The 18,205-nt window shown below is 45.1% G+C and overlaps 2 protein-coding genes across 3 annotated transcripts in view; one reads left to right on the top strand and one right to left on the bottom strand.

Moving 5' to 3' along the window:
* The window catches only part of DOCK1 (dedicator of cytokinesis 1), a 527,155-nt gene that overhangs the window by 221,560 nt on the left and 287,390 nt on the right, over positions 1-18,205 (top strand). The window lies entirely within an intron of this gene.
* Positions 1-18,205, bottom strand: part of INSYN2A (inhibitory synaptic factor 2A) — a 40,825-nt gene that overhangs the window by 15,161 nt on the left and 7,459 nt on the right. Inside the window, exon 2 of the mRNA XM_079899864.1 lies at positions 4,360-4,431. Coding sequence (XP_079755990.1) covers positions 4,360-4,431 — 72 coding nt within the window. The remainder of the gene's footprint in view (positions 1-4,359; positions 4,432-18,205) is intronic.

Raw genomic sequence — 18,205 nt, 5'->3', positions numbered from 1 at the left:
TCCATGACGGACTTATTTTTTTTTACAGAGAAATATGTACTGCCACCCAAGGCAAAGGCACACATTTATTCAAGGGCTTGCGTTGCTAGAACCACAGGCAGCCGTGTCTTGGACACGGCCCCCTTTGCATGTCCCTAGACCAGTGTTACTGGCAACATGGTGGATTCTTACATGCTCGGAGAGGGTACTTGGGTTTTGGGTGAAAAGCAGTGTGTAAATGCAAGATGGGCGGGATCAAATTCATTGACCTCCAGGGCTCTCTGCCTGCCAGCAAACAGGTATGACAAGTGACAACATGTGGAAACTGGCAGCTCTGATGGCCCCTCGTGTTCGCCCAGGCTCTGGGACAACCACAGGTCTTTGGCATTTTAAAATGTCTTTATTTTGAAACTCCTTCAACCTATTCAGTTCTGAGGTGCTGTGGGCATCCTCTGGGAAAGACCCAGAAGAGTGGCAGAGATGGTGGTACAGGGACTCTTAGAACATTCCTGAAGTCCAGGGTGCAGGCCCTGGTACCTGAGAGCCTGGGTACAGAGCCAGGCATAGAACCGACTGCAGGGACTCCGAGCTTGAACTCATCCCCTCCTGATGGGATCGTCTCTACAGAGGTGTGTTTGCAGGAATTGATGGAGGATTTGTTGCAACGTCCTCCGTGAAAAGAGATGCACTTGAATCATAAAGCCTTTGCAATTTGGACACTCCCGCTGGCTCACCTCTGAGATGTTCTGGCTGCCCGCTGGCACTGCTCCAGGGTCACCTGGACAGGTGGTTTCTTCTGCCCAAGGCCTGTTGTGTTCTGGATGCTTTTCTATCAGAGAAACCTCTATCCTTCATGAAGCATTTGACATTCGAGGATTGAATCACAGGGCTGGCTGTACACTGAGAAGTCATCTGGGCGAATTCTCCCTTGCTCTACGCTCCCCATTCTTTTTTGGCAGAAGGGAACCCCAAGGGAAATCAGCTATCTGGAGGTATGAACAGCTGCCAGCCACCACTCTCTTGTACCAGTCTTTGGTTTCCTGATGGGATCATGAGAGCCCCCTTCACCGAGGTGCTGGGTTAGTCACCACCACTGTGCCCCCCACGATGGAACTGCCGCCCACGCGGGGCTGGATGCTCCTGGCAAACAGGCTCCTCTGTTGTTGCTCCCTGACCCTCTGTCCTCACTTCTCCAGCTGTGTGCTCACCAAGGGGATGCTGGGTTTGGATCTGTTTATGCCGTTTGTACTCACCATTGAAATGATGTGATTTATTTGAGTGTTACATAAACCAATGAGATACACTGGAGGCAAGAGAGAATTATTTCTGTGGGTTAGATGTTTTGGACAGAGGAGCTTGCTACAAAGTACTGAGTGTGACAAAGGGAGGGGCACATCGGCGCCCAGAAGGACCCTGAAATCAGGTTCTGTCACGAGACGGTGTTCTACCTCAGGAAAATGGGTGTGGTTCGTGGCAGGTACCTTGGAAGTCCAGTGGGGGTGACCACGGGCACAGAAGACATCTGGGCCTCGCCTCAAAAGATTGGCATAACTTAACATCACGTACATTGTAAGACAATTATATGATTCAGATTCAAATAACATGTTTACGTTTAGGATTTCTCTTTTGACTGGTGTTCCAGTTAGTGAACCAGAAGTGAGCTTTCTTTCCTCTCATCTGTAGTGCTCAGAAAACTCTTGCTAATGTCAGGAACCAAACCAGTGTCAAGAGTAACTGTTAAATTTAAACAGTTATAATTTTAAATTATATCCTATATAAAGTGACAGGAAAACTGGGAAACAGAATTTAACGAAGATGTTTGTTCAACTTGGTAGTAATATAGAGACCTCTGTTTGAATTCTTAGCAGGAAGACTGCTTTTTGGGGCAGTGGGAGTCTGGCTGAAATGTTACTAGTAAGCCTTCCTTCTCTTTGCAGCAGAAGTTGGAGTGTTGGGAAATTTTTATTGTTGTTATCACTCTCATGGGGGGATTTTAAAACACTTTCCCGAAAGAGCTATCTAAAACTCCACTTCTTCTCTAGTACCGCCTCTCCCGGGATGCTCTGTGCACTTAGAGAGGGGGCTTACTCACTGTAGGGTGGCATGGCTGTAGAGGCCCCCACTGTACACAGTTCCTGAAGATGCACAGTCCCTGCAGTCACATCTTTGATGACAAGGTCTCTATGAAGAGACACGCATTTCCCCAGTTTGCGGGAGATGAGCAAAGTGGTCGCAGTGACTCAATCCCTCTACCTGGTGAGTGAGTCTTACGAAATTTTGTCAAATTCTTGTGGTGCTGGAACTCCCAGTTCTTACGATAAATGGGCCAGTGGCCTGTGTACTGGGATTCACACAGATCGCTGGGTGAGCCATGTCTAAACAGTAACCACTCAAGGCTAATTCCTGTCCTTCACAGACTGTTAAATCACTTTAAACATGACTTTTTTTTTTTAATGTAAGTTACTTCTGGATTTAGAGCTAAATTTATGTAAATTACTTCAATTTACATTGGAGAGTGTCCTAATAAATTCTTCTTTCAGTCACCCACAAAATGTTAAGTGGGTTTACATCATCAGGCTCACTCTTCGCAACTTCTTTGGAAATCTGGGTTCACTTCGACTCTGTATAGCATTGGAGACTGGAGGCGTTTTAGCTCCCAGAGGAGCAGAAGCTAAATGGTGAGGATACTTATGCCAGGAGCTCTCAGTTCTTCATTTCTTTTCCTAATTGACTGGTTTAACGAAAGCATTTTTTTTCTTTGAAAGCATTTTATTTTATGTCACTTACATCCCTTCACTGTTGATTCAAAATTGTTTTGCATAATATGGGTGTAGTAAAAAGATTCCCACTGACCAAACTTCTCTAAGTCTGTATTTGGAGCGCTTGACGTTTCTTGCCTGGGCGCTTGATTTTCACCTCCTTGTTAATAGTGGAGAGCAATCGGGCATCTCGGCCTGCTGGGCCAGGGCTGCTGCAGGGGACCCGGGTCCCTCTGGGTGGCCAGGAGGCCTTAGCAGTTTGTGTGCCTTTTAGTAGATTGTAACCAGGCCATGGTTCCTGCAAGGCAGGCTTTCTCAGTCTTGGCACAGTTGACAGTTTGGATGGGCTGACTCTGTGTCATGGAGGGCTGTTCTAGGCATTATAGGATGTTAGCAGCATCGCTGGCCTCTACCTAGTAGATGCAGTAGCACCTCTCCAGTGGTGACAGCTGAAAGCACCTCCCTCCATTCTTGCCAGATGTGCCCTGGGAGGCAGAATCTCCCTGGGTCGAGAACCTCTGCAGGACGGACTTTTGCTACGGTGGTACCGGAGCTCGTGTCTGCCCTGTGGTTTCTTCTGCTGCAACCACACCAGTCGCCAGGTGACCCAACTCTACTTTTAAAGAACCTGGGGCCCAGTCTGGGATGCTCCGTCTGGATTGGAGATGTGATGGACCCAAGACTGTGTGGACTCAAGCTTTTTGCCATTGTTAAGACATTTATACCCTCTCCCTGTCTCTACCTTCTTGATAAGAGGGTGGTAACTTTGAAGATCTCTTTAGAAGGTGTTTTTTGGTTGAGATTGGCGTTCCTTTATACAGTTTTAGATATAAAACTGTGCAGCTTTTTCTTGTTGTTGATAATTTGGCAAATCAAGTAAAATTGTTCTTCAGGCTTAATTTAAAAAAATGAACTAAATCATAACATCTCTTACTGCTCTCATCTTTTGCTTACGAAAATTACATTTCCAAAAAGAAAAAATAAAAAAGACAGTAACCTCTCTGAAGGTCATGACCATGTCTTAAAATCCTAAATTATTGCCAAAAGCCTAACATGCTTTTTGCTTGTTGAAAGTTTCTGCTGTATTCTTGTCAACGTGAGTAATCTAAACGCACTTCAAATTGAAAAACAGGAAGACCAGCCATAGGGCTCTAGACAGGGGCTTATGCCCCAAGGGACATAAGTGCCACAACCCTGGTGATTCCCCAGGACATAAACTGCACACTGGGTTTTTCTGTGGTATTCCTAGCACATACAGTGTGGTTTGCAGCCTTTGATCTATACCATCGGAAGGTCTTACGTTTCACAGCCATTACGGAACACACAGTACAGTGTTCATGGCTGTCGATTCTGAGGGAGCAAGCCATCAAACTTACACCGATTTTGGAAACACTGCTGAGATCCATTTGCCAGACCCATGGGTTCAAGCTCTCCCTCATCCCGTGATTCTGTACGTGAGGTTGAGTATTCAGAAGCAGCCTAGAATTCTGGTCAGGAAAGGTTCTTTACTTTTTGTCTGATATAATCACCCCAGCATGATCCCAGATGATTCTTGCATTCGTGGGTAAACATCATTTGTCACTCATAATAACAAAGTGGGAAGAGGAGAACGTTGACATACCTATAGATAATACATGCACTGTTCCTGCATGTGTCACAATTAGCTGTGTCTTGCCCAGTCCGATATGAAAGCCTACAAGATAAGAACAGGAGAGCATTACACGTGGTGGCTGTTGGCTGCCGGCTTCTCTAGAGCACACAGCTCCAATCAGATTCTTTCCCAACGCCATTGCTCGTTATGGTAATAGAAATCGATCAGTGTGTTTCCCATTTTGCTCCTGTCTCTGCATTTATTGTATACGACCAACGCAACCTCTATAGCTGATACTTAAATTAAACCTAGGATGCGAACATAAACTACTGGATGAAGTAAATAACCTGATTTTGTTCTAAGCAAAGGGAGTTTGGGATGTTTCAGTGCAGCTTGGTCTTTATGGTGTTTGAAAGAAACTTCGATGGGAAACCAACCCCAGATCTTCTGACTTGTTTCTGCCCCACCACCCCTCGGCCTGCGAGAGGAGGGGTCTGCAGACTGGGGCCCTCAGGCGAATCCCACTCTGAGCCAGCAAGCTAAGAGTGAATTTCACATTCATAAATGGTTGAAAAAGATTGAAAGAATAATAATATTTGGAACACGTGAAAACTAATGAAATTAAATTTTCAGTGTCCATAAATAAAGTTTTAAGTTTTGATAATAAAGAATAGTGAACATTTTCACGTTAGTAGCTACAATACCCTTGGTCTGCAAATCCCAGGATACTCACTCTCTAGCTCTTTAGAGAAAAAAATTTGCTGACCTATGTGGTAGAGTGTCGTGCTGCATTGTCAATGCCTTCTGACACCGTCCCTCGCTACATTCTCTGGTGAGTTCTGTCAGCCCTATGAGACTAGACATTTTTAGGAGGAGAGGTAGGGGTGCTGATTCTCTTCCCATTAACAGAAATAACCTTAGAGTACTTTTTGGAGTATATTCTGGAAGGTTGTATAGACTTAAGGGTTTGATGAAAGGATCTTCTTGAATCTTTCTCAGCCCAGTCACCCCAAGAAGCTAGTTTTGGGGAGCTTTCATAATGTTTTTCCTACCACTTTGGCCGGCCTTCCCTCTCTGATATTTTTAACGTGCAGGCGTATTTTATTCTGAATATTACTTTGTGCTAAGGGACAAACATGCTAACCAGAATCTGTTAAATCAGTGGCAGAAGAAGAGCTTCCATCTGAATTGCCTTATACATACTTCGGGGGCAGATTTACCTTTGGAGAGTGACTCAACATAATAATAGTGCTCAGAAGGTTTTCTGTCAACATGGACAGTCGATATTTTATCACCTTCCCTATGTAAACTTCTCTTGCACGCATCATGGATTTTGAATTGAAATTAACTTTTGTTTTCCTCATTATATTTGGTGTTGCATAAACATTTGACAAAAGGATTTTCCTATCCATGCCACGTTGTTGCAGTGAGCTTTGGTGAACTCGGACCTGACCTTTGAGTTCTGTGCATTTATTAATCAAGTGACAATATTCTGTCCTGAAGTGTCACCAGTCAGTGCCTGTGGCCCATGATATTCGAGCCAGAGTTGGAATCACTGTGGCTGCGTTTGTGTTGACCTCTGTCCCCCATTTCGGACGCCTTTGGATGCCCACTTGGGGTCTTTTCCTCTCCCCTGAGCTTTGTCAGGAAGAGCTTGTGCATCACACCTTCCTCTTTTCCTTAGCCCTTTCCTCCTGATGACAAGCCCCACAGGTACATTCCTCCTGAACCTTCCTCCCTGGCTCCAGATTTGTCGAACCCATACCAAGGGTCCTCTGTGTTAGACATTGACCTCCATTCTCCCATGCCTTATTATATATAAAAGGCCTTTCTCCGTCCCACTGATTTTACTGGAGCTCTGTCCTAAGCTCATGTGTGACCGTGGTCATTTTGTATGGTAAAATAAGCATGGTGCTTGAGCACAAGTCCTGGCAATGACATGTTTGCTGCAGGACGTGTCTGTCCCGCTGTTAGGCTGGGCTGCAGACGAGGGACAGCTCCTCTGTGTGTTCCATTGGTGTGTATTAAGCAGCAGCCAGGGAAGGGGATATGTAATAGTTTTCTGTATGCCCTAGTCACATTCTAAAGTTTAGGCTTTTAAGAGAAAACAGACGAAATCAAGGGCATTTCCTATCCTTTATTTGAGGGGCACGCTTACTGGGCTCTAAGGAAAATCCGACTTCCATGCTTGCAGAACTTTCCTGCTCGAGACCTCAGGAAGAATCTGCATCAGTTCTCATCGACACCAACACCCCTTCCTTGCCCAGGAGCATGGAGTTCCCAAGTGTCTTACTTACATTAGAGCCTCAAGTCTTTGAATTAATTACGCTACCTCATTTTACAGAGGAGAATATAGCAACACTTCAGGTCTGGGATCTCATTATTCTTAGACCCCAGGCTTCTGATGCTCCGGGATGCCCTGCTCGAACCTTGGGACCTGTGTTCTGCACTTTGTATAATTGCCACCTTGGGATAGTCAATGAGTCCAGCACTGACGGGACAAAGACTTCAGGCACCTAAAACGCACAAGAGAACTCTCTTCCAGGACCTTGGGGTTCTTCAGTTATAAACTGCTCTTTTTAAAGCCCTTTCTGAACAGACTATTCTTATCACTTGGTAAAAAGCACGCATTTTCCCCCTGTTATAATCAGTAAGCAAATAATGATTAAGTGCCATTAGGTGTCAGACATCATTTTGGCTACTGAGGAGACATTTTGGAATAAGATTGTGTCCTTGTCCTCGAAGCTTACAGCAGAGTGGGAGAGCCAGACAGGCAACACATGAACACATGAACGAATGAATGAATGGCTTTGGATATGGCTCGTTGTTGAGGAAATGTTGTACGGGTGGCTTTGGCTAACCGCCCCCCCCGCCCCCCCGAGGACCCTGCATTTGGAATGAGACCTGGATGATAATGAAAGAGCAGTTAGTCATCTCCAGATCTAGAGATGAGTTTTGCAAACAAAAGGGCCATCACTTGTGAACGTCGTAATGGGAATGATGTTGGCATGTTTGCAGGACAGATAAAAGGGCCAGTGTGGCTAGAATAGCTGGGGCACATGAGAGGCGGGAGGTGAGAACAGATCCTATAAAATAGGAAGCTCTCTGGACATTGTTGTAAATTTAATGGGAAGCCACTGTAGAGGCTTATTTATACGTGGATGACAATGACATGGAACCGACTTCCTCCTAACCTTTACTCTCACTCCTCCCTTTCTATCACATCATTTGCATTCAGTTTCCTTTTTCTCCCTTTTATTTGTAGCCCAGCCTAACTCACACAATCCTGAGATACAGTATGGTTTGGCTGATGTCTGTTGATTAGAATCAAGTGAGTCGTAATATCTGCTTTATAGAGTGACATATCTGTGTGTGGTCCCCACTTTTTTAGCTAATTTAAATGAAAATTGGGTGGTCCGGCATATTGCCACCATGTGTGAGAAGTGTTTTCGAGATCTCATTGCCACGAACTATTCTTGGGAAGACCCTTCAGGATGTTTCCATGGTTTTGTTAAGGACCTTTCTTTTTGAAAGGATTCAAATCTTTGGAGTCCAGAAAGGTAGTTCATAAAAACGGATGTCAGTGAGAGATTAATTTGTGGATAAAAGTTAAAGTGTTGTCCTTGTGTCATATGGTTAAGTCACAGGCTGCCTCCAGGAGCTATTGTTAATCGAGGTATGTCCACTACAGTTTTATTAAGCGTGAGGGTGTTCTTAGTAGAGGTCTTAAACTGTGTAACCCATTGTGCTTATTGCTTTGATAGTCCATCTAATTGTCCTTGGGGCTTACAAAATGTAGGGTTTGGCTTCGCTGATGATTTTATGATCACATTAATAATTGTGTTGCAGGATCTGAATAAATGTGTTCTCCAAATACAGACAGAACAGGTAAGTCCTTTCTACAGGACACACAAAGTGCCATTATGGAATGTCCCTGTTTTTTCCTTCACTTGGAAACAAGTCACAAAACCCATACTTGGAATGATTATCTTTCTGGATTGCCATTGCCAAAAAGAGAAGCTATCCAAAAACTCTGAACTGCTGGAGCAGATGCTTCTCCAGTGACAGTAGGGCTAGAGGTCTTTTGTGATTAGAAGTTTGGAGAAGAGAGAGCTTAGATTATTGATGTCAAAGCCACAGAGGGAGAACATCTTGGTCCAAAATTATAAATTTTCTGTCTTGCACATTAATTGCTACCTTTATAAAACTCTCTTCTCTTTTGTTTTGGGGAACCTATACCTTATATAGGTTTATAACCCCACGCCTGTCACAATGCCTGGTACCCGCTGGGTGTTTGGTTAATATTAATCTATTAACCAAATAATACAGTCAGTCTCTGTGTTCTCATATTGAAGTCCAGTAACAGACAAATCTAATGAAAAAAATTCTGAGTGCAAAAAGCATATGAAAAGTATAAATTATGAAAAGTTCTGATTCTCACTTTCTAGTGTGAACCTCCTTGCATCCCAGCGACAGGCGTGCTCACTGCAAACATGGATTTTTTAATGCACTGATCTTTGCAGCGCTTGCCGTTTATCATCTCACTACAGTGAGTTGCCATTTGTCAATGTTCTGGACTCAACAGCGTATATTACTGTGGTGGCGGGAGGTGGGGCAGTGGAAAGCATAACATTCAGCACCAAGGACAGCGCCAAGAGGCCAAGGTGTTTTTCCTGTTCCATTGACCCTCTTGACTCCCATCCCCCCAGATCACGGTTCTGACCCAGGGACCATTTCTGGGATCCTGACCCTCTCCTTCCTTGATGCCCTTTGGACACTCATTGGTCAGGGTGGGCTTTATTGAAAGGTAAAGGAGACTAGACTTCAGTTATGAAATTAATAGGGATGTAAAGAGGATGGACTTTGTGGAAGGCACATGGAGGGGTGGTTGTTCTTGATTTGTTAAAGCAGAAGGTTTTGCTCAAGCTAATTTTACAAGGTAGTTTTGGTGGAGTCCGGTATGAGAGTCATTTCCACCTCCGCTTTGTAGTGAAACAGATTTCTTCAGAAGACCTTGCTGTACTTTAAAGAAAGTAAAATGAGTGTCCTTTTGTCCTTTGTCGAAGACAGCATGGAACTCTAGTTGGGGCACCCCCATTCAAAGAAAACATCAGATCCTCCTTTCTTAGTGGCCTAGAATTTTCAAGTTTAACTCAGAATGTGGTTCACCAGTTTCTCTAGCTACCTTTGGCTTCTGAGGCCATCTGCTCCAATTCTTTAGTTGTCATTATCAAAAAATCCTGAAGGTAAAAATATACTTTTGTCCACTTGTATAAAATAGACAGCATTGGTGACAATTTTGGGTCTGCAAGTCTTCAGTTAGTCCTGTTGCAGATCAGCAACAAAAGAGGCAATGAGGGATGGGATTTTAAAAACAGAAACAAAGAAGGGAAGGCAAAGGGCAGAGCTCGTGTGGCGGTTCTTGTCACAAAGCCTTAGGAATGATCAGCGAAGGAGGATGTCTGCCAGCTTCAGCCTGAGCTGGACCACAGGTGTGTCCCGGGAGGCAGGGATGGAGAGCCGGGGACAGGGGGGACAAGGCGGCATCTGCTTTTTCATGAACGCATCACAGGGAGATCTAAGATAGCAGGGCCCTGGGTGGTAGGAGAGGGCGCTGCAAAATATCACAGAAAGGTCGCCGGAAGCTTTCTTCCTGGCTCCACGTCCAAGTGGCTCAGTGTCTCTGAGACCTTGAAGATGGGGCCTGAGAGTGGAGACTGACAGCTCTGTGTCTCCAGTCCAGCCCCAGCAGAGAAAAATCGTTTGGTGGAAAGGTCAGGAAGGGGAAAAAAAACGTCTCTTACTGTGCCTGCTCTCAAAAGCAAAGTCTGACAAAGTTATAAGCAGCTCAGAGAAGAGTGGTCGGCAAGTGGAAATAATTCTGTGGTATTGAATTGTAATCACTGCTTCTAGATTACTGGATTTGGCTTTAACGTGCTGTTTCTCCTGCCACATCTCACAACACTGTTTTCGCCAGAAGATCTTTAATTGCCCGTGGAAAAATCTCTTCTCACATTCCCTGGGGAACTGTGAATGGAGTGTTTGGTTTTAGATTTCAGAAAAGCATTCTCCTCTCAGCTAGCACCACCAGTGTGTAAGCATGCACCTGGAGGGGCCCCTCCTCCACTTCCACTTTGGGACATAGAGCAGGGCGCATGGCACAGGACACACAGCGCAAGTGACCCCATTGCTAATTTGTGGGTCTTTTAAATGACATGGTGATTTTCAGCAAGTTTAGAGCTCTTAGCATGTGAGCAAAAGACGTGTTTGGGTAATGTGCAAATCAGGGCGTGATCCTTTAATTGGGGTCTTCAGAACACTCGTTACATAGGGTATTGAGTCACTTTGAATTAACTCAAAGGTATGTGTTAGGCCCTCTGCTCAGACGTTGTTGCTGCAACAAAGAAAATGGCATGGTCTCTGCTCCCAGTGATCATTTTATGCCATTGTTCAATTTATTCTCCTAATTTTGATCTCTCTTGTTCTTTCAGCCTTCTCACTTCATCTTCTCACTTTTTTTTTTTCCGTCCGCGTTCTAGGCCAGGTTTGTGCTCCAGCTGTGCCTTCTTGATAACTGAGCCATCATCTATGGCAGCATCTTAAAGGGTTTTTCTACTTAATAGTCTCAAAATGACATGAATTAGAGGCATAAAGTGACACCACTACTTTTTCTTTTTTTTGCAGTACGCGGGCCTCTCACCGCTGTGGCCTCTCCCGTTGTGGAGCACAGGCTCCGGATGCCCAGGCTCAGCGGCCATGGCTCACGGGCCCAGCCGCTCCACGGCATGTGGGATCTTCCCGGACCGGGGCACGAACCCGTGTCCCCTGCATCGGCAGGTGGACTCTTAACCACTGCGCCACCAGGGAAGCCCGATACCACTACTTTTGTTAGGGGAAATTAAATTTCAAAACTAGTAAAACTCAGCTGTTTTCAGTGACCGTCTCCTATGTTTTAAGCCCACCTCTGGCAGTAGTTTTGGCCTGTTCCTAAGTCTAATTTCTCACTAGGAATTTGCCAGATTATGCCCTGCAACTGTAGTTTAGTTCCTACTATATCAGCTGTTTAGTGGCTAAAGTGAATGTAGACTTTCCCCATATAACCGTGGAACCTCAACTGTATCTGTTTTATTAACTTGAGCTATTGAATGCCAGGATTTGGGGGACATCCAATTTAAGTTCCTTAAAAAAGTATGACGCCAGTTTTCTTAACAAACGCCAAGAACACCCATTGGTCAATTAAAGGCAGTACTGGCTTTCACTGGTGATGGTCTGACCAGGTCCCTTTTTCCCAGTAGCTGAGGGGAGTCGTTTTGTAGCCAGTGGCAGACCTGCTATGTTAGGCTGGGCAATTCTTTGTTCATTAGTGGCCTGGAATCCCCAAGCTGACAAAGCAGTGTGTTTGTTTTAAAAACTGAGGTTGCAGTTTGAAGAACACAGACCAACACTGACCCCAGATCTTTTCGCCACCCCTGCTTTCCCCTGCCTTAGGGATGTCTAAGTGGGCTGGCTGTTGTAAAGCCTTTTTAGAATTCTGCACCGTCACTTGCTCTTCAGGTGCCCTTTGGCCAGCTCTCAATGACTTTTCCTCCACCAGCACTCCCAGCATTTGGTATCGTCATGGCGTGCTTTGCCTTTTTCTTTGTTTGCCCAGCCAACATCTGGCTTGCTGGTCACAGGAGAGGTGGAAAGGCTTTGGATGCATGGAATGATGAATGAAAGAGCAAATGAAAAATAAAGTTGTTTGGGAAGGTAACTTCGTCTCAGTCGATCCATGAGGGTTGGTTTGATCTCTGTTTCAGTGGAACTTGACAGCTCCTGACATTTAAAGAAAGCTTTAAAAGACTCACTTCCATGTTTTCTGTTTATTGCCCTGAATATGGTAGAGCAGCGCCTGCACTAGTTTCTTGGTTATAATCGCTGCATTGTTTGTATTTAGAGAATTTTAGCCAGCAAGCATTTATTCTAGGACCCTGGTTTCTCTCTTCTCCTGCTCTTTTGCCTGTAGATGTGAGGTCAGGCAGTAAGGCCATTCTCATTAACTACTGGTTTCCTCTGTTTTTAGTTTCGTCTTCTGGACTTCTTTTTGGAGGAAAGGGCTCTCATTGAGATTGAAGGACATCAAATACTTCTTTCCACACACACTCATGCGATCCTCCTGAATTTGAATGTGTATGTCAGATGTCGCTTGCATAAAATAAGAGTTGTTCTGGTTGGAACCTTTAAGGGAGATCCATTTTTGGAGCCCTGTGTTAGAAGAAATAATCGCTCTACAAACTTGACTGTTAGATTTCACAGCATTCTCTGTTGAGTCTCAGTACAGCTGAAGAAACTTGAGGGCTAGCCTGGGAACTCCAACACCATCTATGATTTTGGCTTGTTGGAAATCGTGCAGAGGTCCGAACAGGTTACTTAGAAGTGATGTTTTAGAGCACAGCCCAATCGTAGCTTGAGCTGGATCTTTCTCCTTCCCGTTAGTGTTACCCTTACTTAATTTTTTCCACTAGAGGGTGAAGTTCTCAAAATTGTCCATGTACCATTCTCCCAGAGCCAAGAATTGAGATGTGGACCCTTGAAGGACGAGCTCTCTATGTAACCCCGTGTGAGCTGATTAAACACATCAGGATGGTTTTCAGTAATCCTAGTTATTTCTGTGTAGTGCTCTGATTATAGACTTTCAAGCACTTTGCTATAGATTAGCCAAAGTCACCAGCTGGCTTTCACTGTGTTCGCGTGTTCCGTCCATGGGATGGTTCTTGTTCGCCAGCTCTGTGTGCGGCCCTTTGCTGGGGAGCAGTTGCTTGGATGAATAAAACACAGACCTTGCCCTCATGACACTTAAAATCTAGAGGACATTTGTTTCCAAGATGAAGGAATTGCTTCTAAGTTAACGGAGTAAGTTGTGTAACTTCAAAAAGTAGCACTCCTTCCGTGGGGCGGTTTCTGTGCTCATTCACACCAGCATCCTTGGTCTGGACCAGCTCCTCTGTTCCCTCATAGGCTGCCCAGCATGGTTTCTGGCAAATTCCCAGCACCCTGTTGTGGCTCTTTTCCAGATCATTCCACAGCGAATGCTGATGACGTCCAGTAGAGGTGTCTTTCTCCCGTGTGGCTGAGAGCACACTGGTGGCCGTGGACACAGCTTCAGCCATCTCCCCGATCCCAGCACGTAGTCTGGTACCTTCTGGAGAGCAGGGCTGGAGCTGTGCTTCGTAAACGCTAGCTTCTGTCGTGACTGATAGAAAGTCAGTACCTGCCTCTCTTCTCTGCTTTAAACTTACCACTGTGGAACATGCCATAAATTTGAGTTATGATTTTGCTTTTTAGTCTGTCTCTTCTGCTAGAATGTCAGCACCCCGAGGGCAGAGGTTTTGTCTGTTTATTCCCTGATGGACGTTTAGTGCTCACATTGGGGTCTGAAGTGTAGCGAGTACTCAAGAAATAGTTTTGAATAATGAACGAGTGAGTGAACGAGTGAATGAATGAATGAAGAATCTGCCTGAGCGTTCTGCTGGATTAGCTGATACCCACCCACAGGGTGGTCAGTTCTGTGATGTTCCCAGCTGGATCAGGTGAAAACATCTGTCTAAAAGTATTACCCTGGTACCATCTTAAATCTCCCCACACAGTGGGAAGGGTCAGTCATCCTCTGCTCCCCACACCCAGTTATTAAAATAAATGGCTTAGTCTGCGCCTAAACCAGCTCCCTCCTCACCCCAGGAAACGTCATTTCTTTATCCCAGAAGGAATCCTGGTGAACACGTTTCAGTGGCAAACACCATATATAATGAACTCGGTGGCTTTCTTCAGACGCTGTTGACAAATTAACTCTTATTAGCCCAGCCCCCCAACAAATGCAGTGACTCTGTTATTCTGGGGAGGCTCTGGCCGTTAGGGAAGCTTTTAATGCTTGTTTTCATTACAAAGAATTAAAGGGAAACTATAATGGTGGTGAGTGGTGCAGCATGGTCGCCAGCATGGGGAGTCGAGGCCGTGCAGCGTCTCGTCCCCCGGGGCTGGCAGCAGCTACCTGCCTCTCCTCCAGCAATGGTGTCTCATCGTCTGTGCCTCTCCCTGGGCCCTGCCCCGGCTCTCTCCTTCCTTGCCTTTACACAGAGCCATGCGTGATGAAGAAGAGGGACTGTCTTATTATTGCACAGTCATTATTACTCCTATCAGAAATACGTGGAGATTTGAACAGAGACAGACACGGAGATGAACGCTATTGTTAGGGCAGGACTTTTTCTGTAGTGTTTTCTAATCCTGTTTCCATAATATAAAACCATCATATGTAAAAATAGGGGCAGATATTGATTATTATTTGGCATGTAGAACTGCCCGGTTATATTACAGATAGGGCAGAGCTTCCAGTTTCCTTCATATATTCCTGAAATCAAGGAGATGCTAAGTTGCAAAATGATGACGATAATGACAAAAAAGACACTGGCCCCAGAGGGCACCAGGAGTAGCTATTAATAAAGGAAACAACTTTTTAGGGCTGAGCTGAAGCTGAGTTGATTAACTTGTTTCCTGAAGGAGACATAAAGCTAAAGCTCTAGTTTATTGAAAATTAATGGAAATGAGTCTTGGTGGCCTTGCTACCAAACTAGAAGGAAAACGGGAGCGTGAGCACGCTGTGTGAAAGCGAATCTCCTGGGCTGCCACTTCCTTCAGCTGTAGTATTGCTGCTCACCATCTCACAGAGGTTTTAATTTGAAAGCATTAGTGCTGTGCGTTGGGCAGTGGTTCCGATGGTAAATAACCACAGAGCCTTTACCTTTGATGTATAATTTCTCTTGATGTATTTTTCATAGAGCACGTTAGTTCACAGTTTTAAATCAGACTTCCTCCCTGTGAAGCTTCTGTGCTCTGTTTCAGAAGCTTGACGTTGCACTCGTTTTTTAAACAAATGCTTCAGAGCTCTTGCAGCTGAAGATGAAAATCTTCAAATTTTGGTGTCAGCAAGTGTAAAATTCTTGATGTCCAATTATGAGACTTTTATCTGGGGAGCCAGTCCAGTGCTGTAACCAATGAGATACTGACAAAAAAATCCGACCCATTTTGGGTCAAAATAGGCCCAGTTTTACACCTTCTTTACGTAGAGGAACTCATTTTTCATAATTGTCCGTTCAGATCTGGCTTTTAAAACACAAGTTTGCTTGTTTTTATGGTGCATTAAAAACTTTGCTTCAGCGTTTGCTCCCATGAATGTGGACATACATTTGATTAAGGTAGAGCTCGGGTGGCGCTTGGTGGTCGCTGGACGAGCCACTTAGGTGACCGGCGGTACGTGAAAGCTTTGAAGTGGTTTCCCCGGGAAGGTTGCTCGTGGACGGCTGCTGGTCCCTGGACTTCCATATCAGCGGCTTTGATTTCTCTGAAACTACCTCACAGGGGGGATTCCTCTTACTGATTAGGAATCCTTAAAAACATAATTTATTACTGGGACCCCTTCCAAGGTGCTTTCTGCTCCCTCCAGCGTTAAAAGGGTGCTTTCTCCAGAACATAAATTCACGTGGACCTTTACCAGGTCCGGGTGCGGGAGCCTCTTGATCCCATCCAGTAAAAGGAAGAACCCAGAATTGGCAGGAGCAGCAAAAGTGTCTGCTTTGCAAATCTGCGCAGACATCTAGGTCTCCCATTTTCAGAGGAGGGAGAGGATACTGCTGGGGCCTGATGGATCTAGATGTGAGTTTTGTCTTTACTATTTCTCACCAGTCTTGACCTTGGGGATGTTACTTAATATATCTAAGCTTTAGTTTCCCGGTGGAAGCATATTCCTACCTTACAGTGTTATTTGGGGATTAAATGAGACAATGCAGGATGGACACCATATTGTAGGTGCTCAGAATGGGTGAGCTCTGTTGGTGCTCCGCCCAGAGACCCACACTTCACCGGAACTCTGCCCCAGAGCCAATGGGAAATAGAGCTCAAACCAGTTTTTGCGTAGCTTAGCAGAAGTTGCATGGGGTTTCAAAAAGAAAAAAAAAAAGTATTTGAAAAGTAGAGCTTGCATTTCATTTCTCTCTTTTTTTAAACCCGAGTTCTGGGACACAAATCCATAAACTCCATAAACGTTCATGCCAAGCCTTGAAGTGCTCATTTTATCTACGAATGGGGCGTCTGAATTGCCTCGTGGCTCAGTAGTGAGGCTTTTATTCACCTACCAACTTAAAAGGCTGGGGAGGTATTTGAAATCTTCTTTTGGCATTCTGCACAGGAAGATTATTTAAATTACATTTTCAAGTATGTGTGATACCTACATGAAGCCCAAAGCAAGAATTTGGAACCCGTTTTATATTCTCATAAATATATGTGCTTCATTTTTCATATTAAGGACGGAAAGGCTTATTATTGCCTAAAAATAGTATTTACAACGTTATATACATTTAAGCTATAGGAAAGACCCAGTGCAGCCCTGTGTATTAAATGAAGAAAATGCTAGAAGAGAATATCATGTATGCTTCTATTTCAAAATCATAAAACATGGTAACTTGTACTTGTACTTTAGAACTTGAATATTTTATCAAATATATAAAAGCCATTAGTTATAAAAGAAAAAGGAAAAAAGGGGGGTTCCCTGAAGACTATTCAAAGGGTTGCAAGCTAGAAGGACAGAGGCCAGTTGCAGCATGTGTAGCAGTGGAAGAGATGAGGGATGGCTGAGGCATCAGGAGGAGAAAGAAAACCTAATAGTGGGACCACTGTGTGCGTTTATTAACCGACATCCGCAGAAAGGGCTGTGTTGCTTTCTCTGTCTCTCTCTCAACTTCTGTATGTATTTACAGCAGTGGCTGAAATTATGAAGTTCTTGGACATCTCTGAAGGATTGGTTCTTAGATCAGAAAGGACCCTTGAGGTCCCTTGTCTCGTGTGGACTGTCCTCCTTTCATGTGGGAGCGTGGGGCTCAGAGGGGTGAAGCTAGGATGAGCTGGGAACAAAACCACGTTTCCTGACTCCACGTCAGCTGCCTTGGCTGTAACACCAAATAACCTTGCCCCGTACGCTTCTCTGAAAACAAGCACAAAGCTGGAGGCCTGCATCCTGTAATCCTCAGCCCCTCCTAATCCTTGGAAATAAACCTGCCTTTTGAGTAAAGCAAGAACGGCTCTCTGAAGGTGTTCACGCCTGCACCCTTGCATCATGCATTTTAGCACCTGGAAGGTTGCTTCTCGGTAACAAAGTAACTTGAAAGGAGTTAACTTTGCACACACACTGTGCAAAGAGAGCCTGGTCCTCGGTATTTTATTTAATCTCCCAGGGAAGCCCAGGAGGGGCGGGTGTTCTTAGGTCTCTTTCACAGAGTCAGAAGCCTCTGGAGAAAGGCACTGGAGAGGTTAATTACCATCCCCAAGCACATGTAGGACAGACAGGGAGGGACGGGGGCAACGTGGCCAGCTCAGGACCAATTGGCTGCAGAGCCCCGGTCATTCTCGGAAAACGGAAAAACCATGTGAACAGGAGGGAACCTCAGTCCGCTGGCTGGCACGTTTTAAAAAATGTTTTGGGTTGCAACAAATGGGCAGAGACACCAAAACTGATTTCTCAAGAACTTTAGACAACGAAGTGCTGACATTTCCATCCCTTTCAAATAGGGAGCATGAGAGGACAGGGGTGCGGCTGGCAGGAGGAGAACCTTTTTGTTTCCGAGCTTGACCCTGTGTGCTGCTCTCCCTTCTCGGCTCACACAGCCTCTTTCCTGTGATGCGCTGTCGGGCCAGACACCCAGGAAGGCAGTGCTCACATTCCAGAGACATCCGCAAGGACGCTTGTCAAGACCTCCGAAGCGCCCACCTCCCCTCCTTGACATCTGGCCATTCCAGCTAACCCGGTGGAAACCTTTGATCTCGGTTAATTGGGTGGGTTCGGGCAGGAGTA

Source organism: Stenella coeruleoalba (assembly GCF_951394435.1).
Source record: "Stenella coeruleoalba genome assembly, chromosome: 16".
Taxonomy (NCBI): Eukaryota; Metazoa; Chordata; class Mammalia; order Artiodactyla; family Delphinidae; genus Stenella; species Stenella coeruleoalba.
Note: the sequence above shows the minus strand (reverse complement) of the source record. Positions and strands in the feature narration are given on the sequence as shown.